Raw genomic sequence first — 17,732 nt, 5'->3', positions numbered from 1 at the left:
TTTTTTTTCATAATCGCCTTTTACGAAAGAGCTGCTTTTCGGTTCTTGGAAGAGAAAAGGAACATTCAGTTCAAAGGCTATATTTTTGTCTGCAATAAACACAAGGAATGGATGCGAGTTCCCAGTTACCGGAAAGAAAGGTGACACTTCAAACTAACTTTTATGGGGTTAGAGAAAACAGAGCTTTCAATTAATATTCAAGTCATTTGTAATTGCTAATTAATACAAAAAAAATTTAAAAGAAAGGAAAAAAAAAAAATAACATAATAAAAACCTGAAATAGCTGGAGACAGTCACAGTTACGGAAAGTGCTTAAATCTACATGGAAAAACATTTAGAGAAACATCATGTTCCAGAGGCGGCTGGCCTCGGAGCCGAGGGGAGCGGGCTGGAGTGGAGGGAGAGCCTCGGACGGGCTTGTGCTGCTTTTTCCAGCCCCAGCCGGCTGCTGGTTTGGGGGCGGCGTGTTAATGCCTCGGGTGTCCCCCCGCCTGTGTCTGTACAGGAAATATCGCCGCTGAGGAACGGGGCGGCCCGGGGGCCTGCTTCACACGCTCCTTTCCTCTTTTCCGCTCTTCCCCCCCCCCCCCGGTTTTTAACCAGGCGTCCGGATAGGCCTGGACATCAGAGCCGACCACACGCTGTAATTTCACTGGCACAGTCCTCCCGTTCACGGACGAAGGGTGCTCTGCGTGTGACCGAGCCTCCCTCGCTCGTTTACCACTCGGAAACGCGGCGCCCGGAGCCGGGGGAAGGCTTCCCCTGCCTATGCCGGGGGTTGTCCAGGAGATGGCAGGATTGCCTCAGACATGGCTGGGAAACAGCTCTGCCTGACAGGAGCCCAGCAATGCATCACTGCGCCGCTGCGCATTTGCAATTCGCTTTGTCGAGGCGCATGTTAATTATCCGCAACAACGCGCGCTCCGTTTCAGAGGAACCTTCATAGCCTCTTCTCTGAACGTGGGCGGCTGGGGCTGCGCGGCTGCAGCCCGGCCCAGGAGGTTTTGAACAAGGCTCACCAACGCCCCAGCTCCAGGCTCAATTTCAGCCTTTTAATTTCACCTTTGAATTTCAGCCTGCAGGTAGGGGGGCAGATGTGCGCCTCATCTTCCTCCTGCCGGTAGCTGCTGGCTTCTTAATGATTCTGCCCGTTCTTAGGAAACTAAAAGGCGACTCCTCTCCATCTGGTACCGATTTGCCAGACAGTTCGGGTTTCATTCTGCCCGAGGAAGGCGGCTTAGGCTGGGCAAGCTGCGCCTTCCGAGAGCGCGGAGCCCGGCAGAGCCAAAGGTTAAGCCTGGGAGGAGGAAGAGAGCAGCCCGCGATGGCTCCGCGGCCGGGAAACAAAACAGCTCTGGCAGTGCCCGGCCGTCCGCAGGGAGGCTCGGGGGGAGGAAAACCTCCGCAGAACTAATGGCAGTGTGTGCGGGTGAGTGGGGGTGCCAAGGGGCAGAAGACAAGAATTTAAAACATTCCGAGAAAAGAAGGTTGCATCAGCAGAGCGGGCTGTTCCAGGCACGTAAATGAAGAGCGGCACAAGTGTCCTTTTATACTAGAATTGAACAAAAATGCGCTTTGCGATAAAATCTGAACTGCTCAGAAATTGACTTTTTTCGTCCTTTCAGGGAAAACAAACGCCATGAACGTGCGAGAGGAGTAGAAAGGGGAAGGAAGAGGGCGGAGGAAGAGGAAGATAACCTCCCGATGGAGCCAGGCGGCTGCGGGGAAGACGGAGGCACCGCTCCGGGCCGGCCCGGGGAAGCGGCAAGTGCCGGGACGTTTTGGAAAGGGAGAACAAAGGGGCGGCCGAGGGCAGGCGGAGCGGGGCTCGGGGGGACAGGGGACACACAGCCCTTCGCCTGCTTCCCAGCCCTGTGCTTCTGCATTTCCTTCTCACTAAAACCCTATGCTGCCGACGAGGCACCCTCGGATGCTCTTCCTCATCCTTTAATGCCCGTCTATCTACCTCCCATTTGCCAGGAAAGGCGTCCTGTGTCCCTGAGAGGATTCCAGGCAGACCTGGAGCCCGTGAAACCCCCTGCGGCAAAAGAAGGCGAATTTCTTTCTCTCTTTTTATATACAGCGAAAAGAAATCGTTTTATTAAAGATGGTTCAGGAAAAGATTTGCAACATCGTTAACAGTTTTGAAGTTCAGATTGTATCTCCAACACAAAGTAAAAGCTGACTTTAAGACAAATTTTTAAAAAATCGTTTATGGAGAAATAGATTTATCGTATGTCTTACCACATACAAGGTTAATCAAAATGTTTAGAGCAATAGTATATTATAATAAATAATACTCGTTTGGAACACATTTTAATAATTAGATGAGGCACATTAACAGAGAGGATACCGCTTCTCTTTCCCGGTTGTTGATTAGCGTGTCTGATCACCCTGTGTATATCATAACATGCACACTAGGTTTAAAAGAATAAAAAAATCGACAAAATCTTAGCCTTTCGGCCCATATAAATTATGGCATCTTTTGAATTTCCTTATTTATTGCTTCTGTCATAAACACCCGTTTAGTTTTGTAAATTAAAACCTAGCAGTGACCTTCGCTTGTCCATCAAGGAGTTTTTGGGCGTGAGGAAGTAGAAGAGTCTTGGGCTGGTCCGGACAAGCAGGGCAGAGCGGGCATTCCCCGCCAGGTCTGTGCAGGTCCATACACACCTCTGCAGGGCAGCCTCTCCTCTGGCTGCAGGCCGAGCTGCCCGAGCCGTCCCGCCCGGGGCTCCGCGATCTGCGCCTCCGCGGAGCGCTCCGCCCTGCGCGGGACACGAGAGCTTCCCTTGTCCAGCCGGGGCTCCTTGTCCAGCCGGGCTCCTTGTCCAGCCGGGTTCCTTGTCCAGCCGGGGCTCCTTGTCCAGCCGGGCTCCTTGTCCAGCCGGGGCTCCTTGTCCGGCCGGGGCTCCTTGTCCAGCCGGGCAGCGCGGGCTCCTCGCACTGAAAGCGAAGCTGCGGCGGATAAAAGGCGCAAACCCGAGCTCAACCCCAAAGCCGCGGGAGCGGGGAGCGCGGCGGGACGCGCCCGCCATTCTGAGCCCCGCAACTGCTCCGAGAGGTTCTCCCTTCCTCGAATTAAAAGTGATTAAAAACTCTGCTGCAGCCAGGAACCCTGCACTCAATTCTCTCCGGGTCCCAGTGGGCCAGGCAAATTTGGCAGAAGCCGGGTGCTGCCGCGGGTCTGTATTCCGGCTTTCTTGCATTTCCGATTGATTTTTTTTTTTTTCACTCGGCGTGTTTTGAAGTTTACGATACCAAATCAAAACTGACACTTTCTGGCACTGGCTGTTGCTCAGAGGAAAAAAAAAAAAAAAAAGAAAGAAAAATCACAGAATACCCCCCAAAGACTTAAGCATTAAAAAAATTATAGCTTTTACCATTCAACATATTTAACTTCGTTTATACTGGCCTAGAGGGAAGAACAGAAAATATAATTAATATTAATATTATTATTATTATTTTCAAAAAGAAGAAACTATAATTCACGTGTCAACACTCCCTTACACTGAGAGAAAAACGCTGACTTTCACGGAAAACAATTCCCGAAATTTCGCCACCGCTGGAAGGACAAAACAAAATTAAATATATTTTCAAGTCTTTTCAAAAGTCTTTAGCTGGTGGTAAATTGAGTGTATATTTTCATCACTGTCCGCAATTAATGTATCAGGATACGTTGTCTTTCAGTTTGGAGACTATTTTCTTATCCTTCACCCTCCTGTTCTGAAACCAAATGGTAACTTGTCTCTCAGACAGGTTTGTGGCTGCGGATATCCTTCGCCTCTTGTCCTTGTTAATGAACTTGTTAATGGCATATTCATTCTCGAGTTCTTTAAGCTGCAGTTTTGTGTACGGCACTCGCTTCTTCCTCCCGCGCCGGTAGACACACATATCGGGCTGGTTTAGTGCAACGTCCCCTATTGTAAAAGACATTATGTGAAAAATCAGAATTTTATTACAGGCTTTTAAAGCTCAACCGATGCTTGTCGGGCACTGGTTTTCATGGGCAAATAAATAATGCCGGGTTGTTTACAGTTTATTATTATTTACACTGCCACATTATTTGCACTCTAGTAAAGCCCCACCAAAACTTTGATGGACTGTCATCACTTTTCAGGCATGCATCGCTAACCGAGCATGCAGGGCGGTGGGGCATTGGCTGGGGGGCTGAGAGCGGCTCGCTGCTGGCAGCGCACACACAGAAATCGCTTTGCTGAGAGTTCCCCGGGTTTGTTTGCATGTGGTTTGTGCCTCTGTGCCCTCACTGCTCGCGGTCTCTTAAGTGCTCTGGGGCCGCCGGATCAGCGGCCAGCCGCAGAGGCAGAGGAGAGCAAGCCTTCGAGCCGCCGTCCTGAAAACTTCAAACGCGGCTCTAAACCCGGCCACCGAGGGAAGCAGCGGGAGAAGGAGCCCGGGGCCGCCCGGCGCTCGCAGCCCGGGGGTCGGGTGCCCTGGCGCTGGTGGCGGGGAGGTTCTGGGGTCGGTCCCGCGGGCATGGAAAGCAGAGGGTGAGGGTTTTCTCGGGGGTAGACGGCCGAGGGGGGAGTGAGAAAAAGAGAATATCCACCGCCCCCACCCTGCCCTATGCGTGTCTGTGCAGCGTGTCCGGCTCGGCAGGCCGCCCCTGCAGCCCGCGGGCGGGGGAGGGGACGGGAAGGCGGAGGAGGCGCGGGGGTGTTCTGCTCAGACCATTTCTCCCCTTCTCGTACCTGGAAAGGACGATTTCCAGAAGTGCGAGCTCTGTGTCTGATCTTTGGCACAGTAAACCTGACTATTCCAGCCATTAGCCAGAGTCCAGGACTGATAGCCCTCCATTGAAATGTATGTTTCGTGTCTCGGTTCCCCAGAGCCAAACGTTGAGACCATGTCTATGTACCCAGGAACGTGCTGGTAGGGGGTTGTATAGCCCTGGTAGAAGGACACTTCCTTTGCCCGGGAGGAGACTTCATTGGCGGGGACACTCGTGCTGGTCAAGCTGGAGACGTCCATGTACTTTTCCACGGGAAAGCCGCCAATGGAGGCGTGGGGGGGAGACTTCAGGGCGTTTTGCTGTATCCCGACCCCGTGGGACATCCTGCAGCTATAGTATCCATTGCCAAAGTGATACCCATAGCCCAGCGCGGGGGCGGCGGCCGGCGTGGCGGAGCCCGGGCAGTCCTTGGTCGGGGGGTCGGGCCTCGCCGCCGCCCCCGAGCGCTCCCCTCCGCCGGCGTAGGCGAAACCCGAGGCGGCGGCGGCGGCAGCGGCGGCGGCGGCCGCTCGGCCCGTGTGCGCCGCCCCGAAAACGGGCGAGGAGAGAAAGTTACGGCACTGCCCGGGGGCTCCGCCGCCGCCGCCGCCGCCGCCGCTGCTGTCGCCGCGCAGTCCGTCCATGTCCCAGCTCGCTGCTTTGCTCATGGCCTTGCACATCGCGGGCGGCGGCGGCGGCGGCTCGGTCCCCGGCCGGGCATGGTGCGGATGGTTATTTGCCTCCAACAGGTTGGATCCTGGCGGTACGTTTATAAAAACGAAGTCCAGGTTGGGAGGGGGGACCGGGGCGGGGGCGGCCGGCCCCAGATTAGTTTGCCTCAGCCGGGGGGCTGCTCATAGGCTGCCGTCGGAACATGTGACCCTCCCGCTGCCCGCACTGCCCCTTTCGCCTCGCAGCCCCCCGGCCGGCACCGACGGCGCCCCCACCCTCCGCTCCCACCCCCGCCCCGCAGCCGCGCTCCCGCCCCGCCACGGCCCCGGCGCTGCAGCGGGGGGAGATTGGGCGGGCGAGCAGCGGTGATGCCCCTCCGGACCAACCTAGGCCCCCGTTGCCTCATCTCCCCCTTCCTCCTGCTCGCGGCTTCAAAAAGGCCAGCCGAGTACCACTGGACCTTTTGAGGCCGCCGGCAGGGGCCTTTTTTACAGCCACGGACAGGGGTCTCACCGGATCCGCAGCGAGACCTTCTCCAGTTCATTGTTGCCTCTGCAAGAGGGGGAAAACCCCAACCCAGTCTTTGTATTCTATCCTCCCCACCTCCCTTCTTCCCGGTGATGTATGGAGTAAATAGGCTTTGTTCTGTGGGAAAAGGGATGCCCTGTCTTCACTGAGCTGTCGGTCCCTGGGAGAACCCTCCTTTTACCCACCCCCCCCTCCCCTTACTCCCCCCGATATCGCTCCCGGCTAGGAAAATGCACGGGGCTGTGCGCAGCGCAAGATGCTGAGCCTGGCACTCATTAGATGTGGCTTTTTCCCCGTGCAGTGTCAGCTCATGGCGTGGTAAGGCAGCCTAGTTAAAACGCGAGTTTGCTTACGCTGACGGCTGTTCCCGTGGTCACTTCCCAAGAAGGTGGCAAATCCTTCTGTCGTCTCCCTCGACTCTCTCACCGAGTCGGGATGGAAATGCAGGAGCGCGAAGTACTGGAAATGGAGAAAGCTCCGAAGACGACTCCCGGCTCCAGCTCCAGCCCCAACCACAACCTCAACCACAACTCCAATCCCTACCCCTCTGGACCGAGTCCAGTCGCTCCGCAGTTGTGTACTGCACACTTTGCTCTCTCTTGGGCGCGGAGGGCAAGAAGTTGCTGGGAAAAGTGTCAGCGTCGGGGGGAAGGACAGGGAAACTCCGCGCCGCTGAAAACCCCAGAGCTGGGCTGTGTTTACTGTCCCTGCGGAGGCTCGGGCGCATGGGAGGAGAGGCAGCGGCCGTGGAGGTGAAGCTCAGTGCCGGCACCACTGCGGGGCTCGGGGGGGCCCGTGCCGAGCAGCCCGGGCAGGTGGGGCGGGGTCCCCGCTCGCTGGGCTGTGCGGGACAGCCGCAGGTCCCGCAGCAGCGCCCGTCACCCAGCCCGACTTGGTACCCGGTCTAATGATCGCCGGCGGTACCCCTGGAAGGGGGTTTGGAATGACAAACCGGTGCCCATAATTACGGAACAGCCGAATGTCATAGACGAGTTCATGTTCATTAGCTCTGACCGCATATTTGCTATTAATCTTTCGTAATGAGCTGAGGAGTGAGCCAGGCGTGATTACAAGTTTCTCTCGGTTATAGGCAGAATCAGTATTTACTCTCAGGACATTAAACGCTCCGTAATTAGAAGGAAGTTTTGTGGAAGAACATTTTTCTCACCCTTTTATGTGGCTGCAAGCAACTTTCTACCGAAAACCTTGCTATTAAAAGAAGCCCAGAGAAACGAAGGACTTTATTTCTCCGGACATCTTTCTATGTGTATTCCCACGTCCTGTTGTGTTTCCTTTTTCAATAAATGCGGTAAAAATTTCTCTCATGTCAGGATCTTTAAATAAGGCCGCGAAAGAAAGGAGCACCTAAAGGGCAGGGTTTCCGAGCGTTTTGAGGTCGATTGCATCAAAGGAAACCACGGTGCAGCCGCAGCGCTCCCGTAGAGGTCTTCAGCTCTGCCGAGACCTCTGCTCCAGCCAGAGCCCCTCGGTGTACCAAAAAACTCTTTGGGCGGGTTCATGACCAACAACTTCAATTCTGTACAGAGCTGCTTTGTGAAGGGTGTAGAAAACAGCATTGCCTTGCACGGCAGGGTATTATACACAGGAATAAATGATCTCATGAGCAAAGGTCGGTTCTCGGAGAACCCACCCAGTTTACAAGTCGCAGGATGGGTCCCGCACCCCTGGTCCAGAGGCCCCGAGCAGCCCGGCGCTTCCTTTGCCCAGGGAGAGCAGCTCCCACAGGGCTCAGCCGTGCCGGGCAGGGCAGGGGGACCTGCCGCGCTGGCCGGGTCCCTGTCCCTGCCAGGCCGTCCCTGTCCTCTCTGGGCAGCGCTTCCGCGGGTGGCCAGCGCCCCGAGGAGTCGCGTCGCATTTTCCATTGACACATTGCTTGGGAATCCGCAGAATACATGAGCTAGAAAGCAACGCTGCAGGCGTGCTTGTGCTTCCCCAGAAGAAAAGCTTGTGGGTTTGTTTTTTTTTTTTTTTAATTTTTACAATCCTGAAATCATCTCATTTAGACAAATGCATTCACCATGATCTAATACAGCTAGGAGTCCACTCAAACTTTTAGCACAGGCTTTTAGTATCTGTCTAGTATCCATCTCTTACAGGACCACCCCCCCCCCCCCCCCCCGATTTTTTATCTCCTCCCTCTCCAGAATTTGCAGATGGTAATTGTGTCGATAGGAAGTTGCTTCTTATGTTCGTGTTTGGTATAAGAAAAAATTTCTCGTCCAGGACAAACAGAACACAAACAAAATCACTCGATTTATATGTCTCTCAAACTTTATCCCGTTTACACTGCGTCCCATTGTTACCTTTTAATTTGTATGAATTTTTAATAGCTAAACAGAACAGAAGAACTTTCTTTTTCCCCCCATGCCTTTAAACAAATAGCCAGTTATGATAACGAATAGATTGAACAGCAACACGCAAAGAATTGTTAAACTATTTCCCCCTCCAGATCTATGCCACAGCTTCTCACTTCTTTAGTTACTTCAGCCTTAAATAATCCGTTTCGAGACGGAGAAAGTTTTCTCGGGGCTCCCCGCGCGGTGTCGGTGCAGCGGCCGCGGGCGGCTGAGCTCTGCGGGCGTTGAACTTGAGCTCTGGGGTCACGGGCCGGGGCCGGCCGCTCTCTGCCTGCCCCCGCCGCTCTGCAGCAGCGCGGGGACCGCGGGACCCTGACCTTGGAGCGGCTCCGCAGCCAGCCGCAGCTGCAGCCGAAACGGAACCACCGGCCGAGCCCCTTCGCCACCGGACGTGGCCTTTATCGTTTGAGTGAAACCCCGTCTGTGTGCAGAGGCAGCCTCAGAAGGCACCGAGGAATTGTGAAACTGTGAGGCTCAGAGCCATGGAACTGCGGAACTCAGAGCCATGGAACTGCGGAACTCAGAGCATGGAACTGCGGAACTCGCCTGGCGCTCCGTGGGTTTCTGCCGGGCAGCGCGGGGAGGGGCGGTGTGCAGGGCCCGCGGGGCTCGGGGACACGCTGTGCAAGTGTCCTTCCCTCGCCAGCGACATTTCACAAGCGATATAGACTGAACACGCCCCGAGACCGGCCGTGTGCTTGTATGGCGGCCTGGGCCGGAGGGGACAGTCGGAGCTGGGCAGGAAGGAGCGTGCTGCGTGCTCAGACACCGGCACAGCCGCTGGAGCTGCCCTGCCAGGCGGCCTCCGGTCAGGGCTGCACCAAAGGGTGGCAGCACCTGCGGGCAGGACCGGCCAACAGCGAGGGCAGGGCCGGCGGTCAGATCCGATAGGGCCGGCGGGCAGGGCCGGCGGGTACGACAGGCAGGAGAGGCCTCCGACTGGCCGCCAAGGAAGGGCAGAGCTGGCAGGATAGGAAGGCAGGACTGGCAGGGCTGGCGGGGCAGGGCAGGGCTGGCAGGGCAAGGCAGGGCAGGGCAGGGCTGGCAGGGAAGGACTGGCAGGGCAGGGCTGGCAGGGCAAGGCAGGGCTGGCAGGGAAGGAGTAGCAGGGCAGGGCTGGCAGAACTAGCAGGGCAGAGTAGGAAGGGCTGGGAGGGCAGAGCAGGCAGGGCAGAGCTGGCAGAGCAGGTCAGGGCGGGCAGGGCTGGCAGGGCAGAGCAGGGAGAGCCGGCCGGGCAGAGCTGGCAGGGCAGGTCGGGCAGGGCAGGGCTAGCAGAACTAGCAGGGCAGAGCAGGAAGGGCAGGTCGGGCAGGGCAGAGCTAGCAGGGCTGGCAGGGCAGAGCGGAAAGGGCAGGTTGGGTAGGGCAGGTTGGGCAGGGCAGGTTGGGCAGGGCAGGTTGGGCAGAGCAGAGCTGGTCGGGCAGAGCCGGCCGCGCCGAGCTGGCAGGGCCGGGCTGGCAGGGCCGGCAGTGCCGCCGAGGCGCCGCCAGGTGTCGCCGCCGTGCCTGCCGCCGGTGCCGTCGGTGCCGCCGCGGGCCGAGCGCTCCCCGAGCCGCGGCTCCCCCGGGGCCGCCCCACCGGGACCGGCTCCCCGCGCCCCGCTCTCCCCACGGCCACCGCACCCCCCGAGCACCGCACCGCCGCTTCTCCCACCCCGCGTCCCCGCGCTACCGCGGGTGTGTCCTGCGCGCTGCCCCGGGGCCTTGCTGGCAGCCTGCCCCGCTGCGGGATGGGAAGCATTTATGCCCGTTCGTCTTCCTCCCAAGAACGCTCCGACCGCTGAAAAGTTGCCCGAGATGTTTGTCTCATTCAATACAAACTTCGGTTCAATTAAACTATGTGACCCCTTTTCTCCGGGTAAGATTTAATAAATGAGTACTGAAATATTCTTTGATGCCTCCAGCAATAACTTTCAAGGTAAAAATCTGGCCAAAAGCCTAAGCAGCTATTAAAACTTACAAGAACAACTGAGTAAACAGAGTCCAACAAAAGCTCACATATTTCTCGGCGGTCTCTGTAACTTCCTCCCTCTTTGCCCACTAATGTCGCTTCAATGTCCGTGATTTTTCAGGCTTAGCTATTGATTTTGAACAGCTACAAACATTCTGAGAGATTTTGTAGGCGGTGCTATTCTTTTTGGAAAAAGAAAACCCCAACCAAACAAAACCCCCAACGGAATGCCACAAAAGAAAAGCAACAATCAAAAAATTTTTTTAAAAATAGCTAAACAAAATAACAATCCCAAAATATAAACTCCCCTGACCCACACAAACAGCAAGCAAAGAGATAAATATCAGTGCAGTAAAAAGTCTACTTTTCTGGGATTTTAAACAACAGACAACTAGTTTATTAGGCGATTGACGGTCTGGGGTGAACTCATTAACTGCATTGCAGGGAACAGTTTTGTAACCTCACCTCTACCTAGTGGAAGATTATTAACGTCTTGTATAACATTTTATAACTCTTGCATATGAATCTAGCTGTATTTTAAGATACTCTGTACATAACCTAAAGAATCAGTATTATTTAAAAGGTGCAAAATATAACCCTAGTAAAGATCATTCATAGCCGCACTTGAGTGTAACTTATTTTTCTCACATTGGGGCTTTTCACATAGTCTTTTTCATCCGCTCCAAATAACATAAAACCCGTTCTCTCCTTTTTAGTGGCGCAGTAACATTTTTCGAGTCTAGAGCTGTGCCGGTTCTGGTGGTGTGCGCACACGATTGCCTCCGAGATGTGGTATCTCGGCTGCGGTTTCCGAGAGAGCGGGGGGAAAGATGCTTGCCGCGTTACAGCATGTAAGAAAACAGACGAGGGCGCCAAACGACAGCAATAAACCCGGCCGCAGGTTTCCGCTCCGCCTCCGCGCCGCCGCCTGCAGCGGAGCCGGGCCCGGCGGGGCAGCGCGGGCAGCGGGAGCCGGGCGGGCCCGGCGGGGGCTCCCCGGGACGCGCTCCGTCCCTCCGGGAGCGCCTCGCAGCTGCCGCCCGGCCCGGACCCCGCCGGTGTCACCGCTGCTCTCCCCTCGCATCCGCCCGCTCCTCCGCCGCGCCCGCGGGCCAGGAAAAGTTGACATTGACTCTTGTCTGGTTTGGGGGCTGTAAAACGCGGGACACCACGCTGCAGTCTAAATTCACATTTCAAAGGGTTGACATAAAACTCTCATTAGTAGAAGGCTGGATTTTGAAAACAACGCCTAGAATGTTTCTTAAATATTTGGTGGAATGTTTAGGGGGACTTTAGCAGGCTATTGAAAAAAAAATCTGACAAGTATCCCATTTTCGAACTATGAATCATGCGCAAGATCACAAGAACTTAGGAGATGCGTGTGACCAAGATTAGCAGGAACAGCCCTCATTAAAAGAAAAAAAAAAAAAAAAAAGAAAGAAAGAAAAAAAAAAAGAAAAAGAAAAAAAGAAAAATAAAAAAATCAAACCCCACGTTTAATCACAGGAAACTTTCGGGTGTTTCTACGGGAGATAAAACTCGTATTCCCAGGGTCTAAACACTAGATGATGTAGGTGAAAAAAATCACGGCGAGAAAAAAGGTTGGGCAGCTATCGAAGCGCACTCCAGAGATGCTAACGACAAAGGATTTATCTTCGTTTAAATGGTTGCCATCAGCGTCATTATTACTAGCAAAGTTACCGCTGAAGGGACACTTTCCGACTGTCACGTCTGCCGAGCGCGGCAGCCCGTGGCTCCAGCAGCGCGGCCACGCTTCGCCCCGCGGCAGCGGCCAGGAGCGAGGGATGAGCTAACTGAGCCACAGGTAACTTCGCAGAGAAGGGGCTGAGGTGATGTTCCTGATAGGTCGGAGCCTGTGGGCAATAACCCCCCATCCATCATTTAATTCTATGATTGTTTTTTAATTTTCAAATGCTTGGGTTTTATTGGTGGTGGGGAGGAGAGAAGCAAAGGGCTGGAGAGAAAGCTGCCGGGAGAATGAAATGGATGCCCACGGAGTGTTTTAAATCACGAATGTATTTAATGTTCTCCAGTTATTTCCTTCCCCTATCATACCGTAAAACAGTCAGTATTTTCCCAGAGGGAAGAAAAATCCCGGGCTAGCTTCGTCGATAAGCAGGATTATAGAAAGTAAAAATGAGATCATATTTAAGAACGCAAAGAAGACAAAGATAATAGAGTTGTAATATACTACATTGTAACAAATATTTTAATCTCCAGGTAGCTGCTGTAGGTACGCTTGAATCCGGGCAGCAGACTTGTAAAGTCTGGGCATAAAGACCGCGCGTGTGAGCGGGTGCGTGGGGGTGTCAGTGTAAATTCCTAAATAAAAGTACTAAAGTGGTCTGGAAATGGGAGGGAAAAGTAAAGAGATATCAGCGGCAGGAGCTTCTCGATCCTCTGGTCCTATTGAGCATTTCCTTGCCTTGTGATCTAAAATTCGCCTCAGAAATAATAATAAATAAAAGTATTATCTAATATTTAGCATGTAGTTCTGTCCGAGGACAAATGAGAAAGAAACTGCATCATTAGGACCTAAAAGGCAACAAAACAAAAATCAGAGCATAATGATGCACCTAAATGAAGGGGGAAATGTTGCACAGCTCATTTTATTAATCAGACTGTCAATTCCACCCCAGAGGCCAAACCCCAGAGCAATTCAAGCAGGATCTGATCAAGCTAAGGACAGGAGCTTTACTCCTCACTTCTTGTCTTTCTTTCTTTCCACCTGGATATATTTGTCTGCTCTGAAGCCGCCTTCATTATCCACTGACAGGAGCTTGTATTTATTTGCTTATAAACCTGTTACAATAAATGATTATTCGAACAGCGTCATTCGTACCTTAATGACGAGCACCACTTTTTGATGAATGACATTTCGGGCTAGAAAGGATGTATGGGTCATTTTGACCAGTCATTCCCTCGCTTTGGCATCCCACAATTTTTACACCTCCCTCAAAAACAGATAATAATATTTAGAGACACTTGCCGGGCTGAATGTGAATTAGCCCCTGCTGCAGCTCATCATTAGTACAGGACCAGCCCTGCAACTTTGACATTTTTTATAAAGCTGAGATGATGGAAAGAATAAGAAAAGAGATGATCCTGATGGAGAGAGGGCTGCACAGCCCTACAGCTGGCAAAAGGCTCTCGAATTTGTCAGACTCAGCTGGAAATGCGGTGTTGGAGGCCCTTGAAAATTCTCCGCACAGTGGTCGCCTCAGCCCGAGACTGACTGCCGCCTCCCTGCACAGCGCTATAGGGGACATCTCCGCCAAAGGCAAATTTGAAATAGACACTTTATTCAATCTCCAGCATCCGAGCAGCGAAAGCACTGTCTCCTCGGAAATCCCGCCGTCGGAAAGCAGGAAGAAAATCAGCCTTTATTCCGAAGTTGCTCAAGAGGCAGATATGAACAGTGATGTGGAGGTGGGCTGCTCCGCGCTCCGCTCCCCGGCCAGCCTGACTTCCTCCCAGCTGAAGGAAAACAGTAACAAAGGTAACTCTTCCTTTATCATCTTCATCTAAGCCCCGCGCTTTGCCAACCGGCTTTAAAAACCAGAGGAACCCCACTGCCAGCGCCAAAGTTGCCGGCCTCTGCATCGGCGCTCTCTCTTCTGCGAAGACAGAGCTCCAGGCTGTAAAATATTATTACAATTACTGCTCTACCCCAATAGCCGAGATACACTGTCCGGGCAGCTCCTGTGCCGGTGCCTTCGCGTGTGTGTGTGCATGCCCAAATCCATTGATATGTAGATATATATCCAGAATATAGGTGGGCACAAATATCCACCCACCTATATTTAGGCAAAGCTTTCTCCGTGTATTTCCCCGCGCTCTCGGAGCTCTCGGCGTCTCTTGAGCTGTATATGAGTGTATATACATAGATTAAATTAGAGAGAGAGAGAGAGAGGGGGGAATGTGAGGAAACTGCCCGCATTTGACTGTGTGTGTCCTTCTCTGTGTACATGCAACGTGCTGTCTGTGTCCACCTCGGGCGAATTTGGCATTGTTCACTTTTGCTCTGCTTGTAAGAGGCGTTTTGAAACACCCTCGTCTCCTTCCCCGTTCTTAGCGGGGCACGGTGATGGACGGTGGTTGTTACTATTGCAGGAGATGGAGGTTGTTATTACTGGGGAGGTGTAGGGAGATGAACGGTGGATTTCCTGGGCGCCACAGTGCATGCCTTTTTGGTCGAATGTGCCAGGGAAAGGAAGGGATGCTCGACGTAACCCTAGAGAAAAAAAAAAGGGGGGGGGGGGTTTATGGCTGCTTTTATTTTGTATGTCCCAAACGAAACTAAAGAACGGCAGTGGAAGGGGAGCAGGCTAGCGCCGAGCCCGGGCCCCGAGCCACGGCCGGGCCCTCGCCCGCTCTCCCCTGAGCTCGGCTGCCCTGCAGTCTCCAAGCCCGCCCCATCTGAAAATAAAGCAGTTACGAAGGATTGAAAATCCCCAATCCAACCAACCAACCAAACAATAACCAACAAACAACCTCCAGATCCAAATTTATCGATTCTGTTAGCAGCGGGGATTTGTAAGAATGACAGCTGGCCTTGAGCGCGGGCGTGGCGGGCCCGGTCCGGCCTGGCCGGGAGGACTGGGGGGCCAGCGAGTGTCCCGCTCTCACACCGTGCCCTCGCCCCGCAGGCTACGCGGAGAGCAGCCCGACGCCCAGCGCCGCCGCCGCCCCCGCCGCCCCCGCCGCCGCCGGGATCGGCAGCCTGCACAGCGGCGGCGCGCTGGGCGGCTCGGCGGCGGGGGCCGACCAGGTGCGCCGCTACCGCACCGCCTTCACCCGGGAGCAGATCGCCCGCCTGGAGAAGGAGTTTTACCGCGAGAACTACGTGTCGCGGCCGCGACGCTGCGAGCTGGCCGCCGCCCTCAACCTGCCCGAAACCACCATCAAGGTACGCCGCGTTCCGCGCCCCGCCGAGCCGCGGCTGCCCGAGCATCCCGGGCCGCGGCCGGCTGGGATCTCCGCCTGAAGGATCTCGGGGCCCGCAGCTATGTGTGCCACTCGTGCTCGTTTGCTTTTCCGCATCCAACACTTTTAATTTGCTTTTTAAAAAGTTATTGTCATTGCTGTTTTATTATTTTCCTCGTCAGTTTTTATCGCGTTAGCCTATTTCCTAAAGTGAAGAGGGGAGAGAATAAACGTAGGGGGAATGAATGAGCGTCAGTACCGGGAAGACAGAGTCCTGAGTGGGGAGGACGGCACGATTGCAAGGGAAACATTTATTCGGATCGAATGGGTCTCTCTCGAGTAGAGGGAGGGCCGTACCGCCGCTCCCCTCGGGCAAGGTCACGGGAGATTGCTCGGGGAGGGAGAGGGGCGGCCTAGAAGCCTTGGCAATGTGTTTTGGTGGGCGCCCGCCGGTGTCCGCGGGAACGGGTGCTGCGGGACGCGGAGCGGAGCGGAGCGGAGCTGAGGCCGCGCTGTGCTTGTATCCCCGCAGGTGTGGTTCCAGAACCGGCGCATGAAGGACAAACGGCAGCGCCTGGCCATGTCCTGGCCCCACCCGGCCGACCCCAGCTTCTACACCTACATGATGACCCACGCGGCGGCCACGGGCAGCCTGCCCTACCCTTTCCACTCCCACGTCCCGCTCCACTACTACCCGCACGTCGGGGTCACGGCCGCCGCCGCCGCCGCCGCCGCCTCAGGGGCCGCCGCCGCGCCCTTCGCCACCTCCATCCGCCCGCTGGACACTTTCCGCGCCCTCTCGCACCCCTACTCCCGCCCGGAGCTGCTCTGCAGCTTCCGACACCCCGGCCTCTACCAGAGCCCGGCCGCCGCCGGCCTCAACAGCAGCGCGGCCGCCTCGGCAGCGGCGGCGGCGGCGGCGGCGGCAGCGGCGGCGGCGGGCTCGGGGCCGCCGGGGGGCTCGGCGCCCTGCTCCTGCCTCAGCTGCCACAGCAGCCAGACGGCGGCGGCGGCGGCGGCGGCGGCCTCGGCGCTGGGCTCGCGGGGCGGCGCGGCCGCCGAGTTCCCGTGCACGGCGGCGGGGCAGCGCTCCGAGAGCGGCTTCCTGCCCTACTCGGCCGCCGTGCTCAGCAAGGCCGCCGTGGCCTCGCCGGACCAGCGGGAGGAGGCGCCGCTCACCAGATAACTACCCCGGCCCGGCCCGGGGCGTTTTGTAGAGGGAGTCGCGGGGGGATGGGGGGGGTCGGGGCGGGGGGCGCCGCCGCGTTCGGCCAAAAAGTTCCGTCTATTTTTTTAATGCTGAGCGCCCCGCCGCTGAGGGGCGCGGGACCGGCGGGTTGGGCGCTCCGCGGCTCCCGCGCCCCCGCGGAGGCGGCCCCGCGGTGCTCCCTGCCGGGCTTCGCGGGGTGCAGGCAACCGGGCCCGCGGGGCAGGGAGGGCAGCCGCCGGAAGGGAATGTGTTTCTGGCCTTATTTTATTGTTTTTAATTTTATTTTTATTATTATTATTTCGGTTTGAGCTGGAGTGAATGGGAAATGTCTCGAGTATTTCCGTACGACAGGCGGTAGCTGATGAGGCAGCCGCGTCCGGGCCAGCAACGGGAAGGGAAGTGTGGCACTGTCGGGATGGGGAGAGGCATTTTTTAAGATCACGCTTTCTAACTACCATAATCCACGCTATCTGGGAAATACTTGAATCTCTCTAGGTGTAGGCTGTAGTCCTGAAGCATTTACCTTCCAGACACTTTTCTAAATTTAATTCTTTTTCTCGACGTCTTTTTCTTCTCTCGGTAAAACGACTCTCGGATTTATTTCTCACGCATCTCTATCGCGCCTTTGCCTCTGAAAAGCCACCACTGGGTAACTGAGACCTGCTATACCAAACCACTGTTACTGGAGGGACTTCCTTGAACTTGAAGAAAGGCACATCAAAAACCACCAGTGTTACTGCCATGTCAATTTTGATGCTAATAATGTGCAGATTATGACGAAAATTGCCAATCATGTTCTCTGATGGACCTCCTTTGAATGTGGAATTGGAAAAAAGTTCCCCGCACAGAGACCTGCTGTCAAGTACTAACAACCCGCTAAGGGAAGTCATTAGAAGAGACAGATAAGAGACTTGGTACATAAAACATTGTTCTTGGTGCATAGAATGTATGTTATTTAATGTTATCTCTCTTACCTGAAGTGATTTCGCACAAGAAAGCCACTTTCTTATCATCTCAATTGCCAATTTTCATTTTGGTAACTTGGACACCCCGGGTAGACTTTTCTCTGTTAAGTTGATATTCCACCAATGTGAAGAGCCTCATTAAATCAAACCCAGATATTTCCATAATGCTCCCTACAGAGCCACTTCACTCTTCACATAATGAGATTTTTCTGAAGAGTTGAAGCCCTCATCTAACTTGCTATTGCTTGTTTAGGCCCTGTGTGATTGTGAATACACACACACACTCACTAACACTCTAACAAAAAAAAAAAAAAAAAAGATAAAAAAATAAAAAAACCTCTATCATGTA

At 54.7% G+C, this 17,732-nt stretch overlaps 2 protein-coding genes across 2 annotated transcripts; one reads left to right on the top strand and one right to left on the bottom strand.

Annotated features, from left to right (window-relative positions):
- Nucleotides 1-3,669: 3,669 nt before the first annotated feature.
- HOXD13 (homeobox D13) lies at nt 3,670-5,400 on the bottom strand. Its single transcript, XM_063161378.1, has 2 exons — nt 4,713-5,400; nt 3,670-3,920 (listed from the first exon to the last, which is right to left on the bottom strand). Exons 1-2 carry the CDS (start codon nt 5,398-5,400, stop codon nt 3,670-3,672), a joined length of 939 nt encoding a protein of 312 aa, XP_063017448.1.
- Nucleotides 5,401-13,357: 7,957 nt separating this feature from the next.
- EVX2 (even-skipped homeobox 2) lies at nt 13,358-16,394 on the top strand. Its single transcript, XM_063161377.1, has 3 exons — nt 13,358-13,781; nt 14,932-15,191; nt 15,741-16,394. The coding sequence occupies exons 1-3, from the start codon at nt 13,358-13,360 to the stop codon at nt 16,392-16,394; spliced, it is 1,338 nt and encodes a 445-aa protein (XP_063017447.1).
- Nucleotides 16,395-17,732: the final 1,338 nt, after the last annotated feature.

Source organism: Melospiza melodia, chromosome 8 (assembly GCF_035770615.1).
Source record: "Melospiza melodia melodia isolate bMelMel2 chromosome 8, bMelMel2.pri, whole genome shotgun sequence".
Taxonomy (NCBI): domain Eukaryota; kingdom Metazoa; phylum Chordata; class Aves; order Passeriformes; family Passerellidae; genus Melospiza; species Melospiza melodia.
This window is presented reverse-complemented; position numbering and strand designations above follow the sequence as displayed.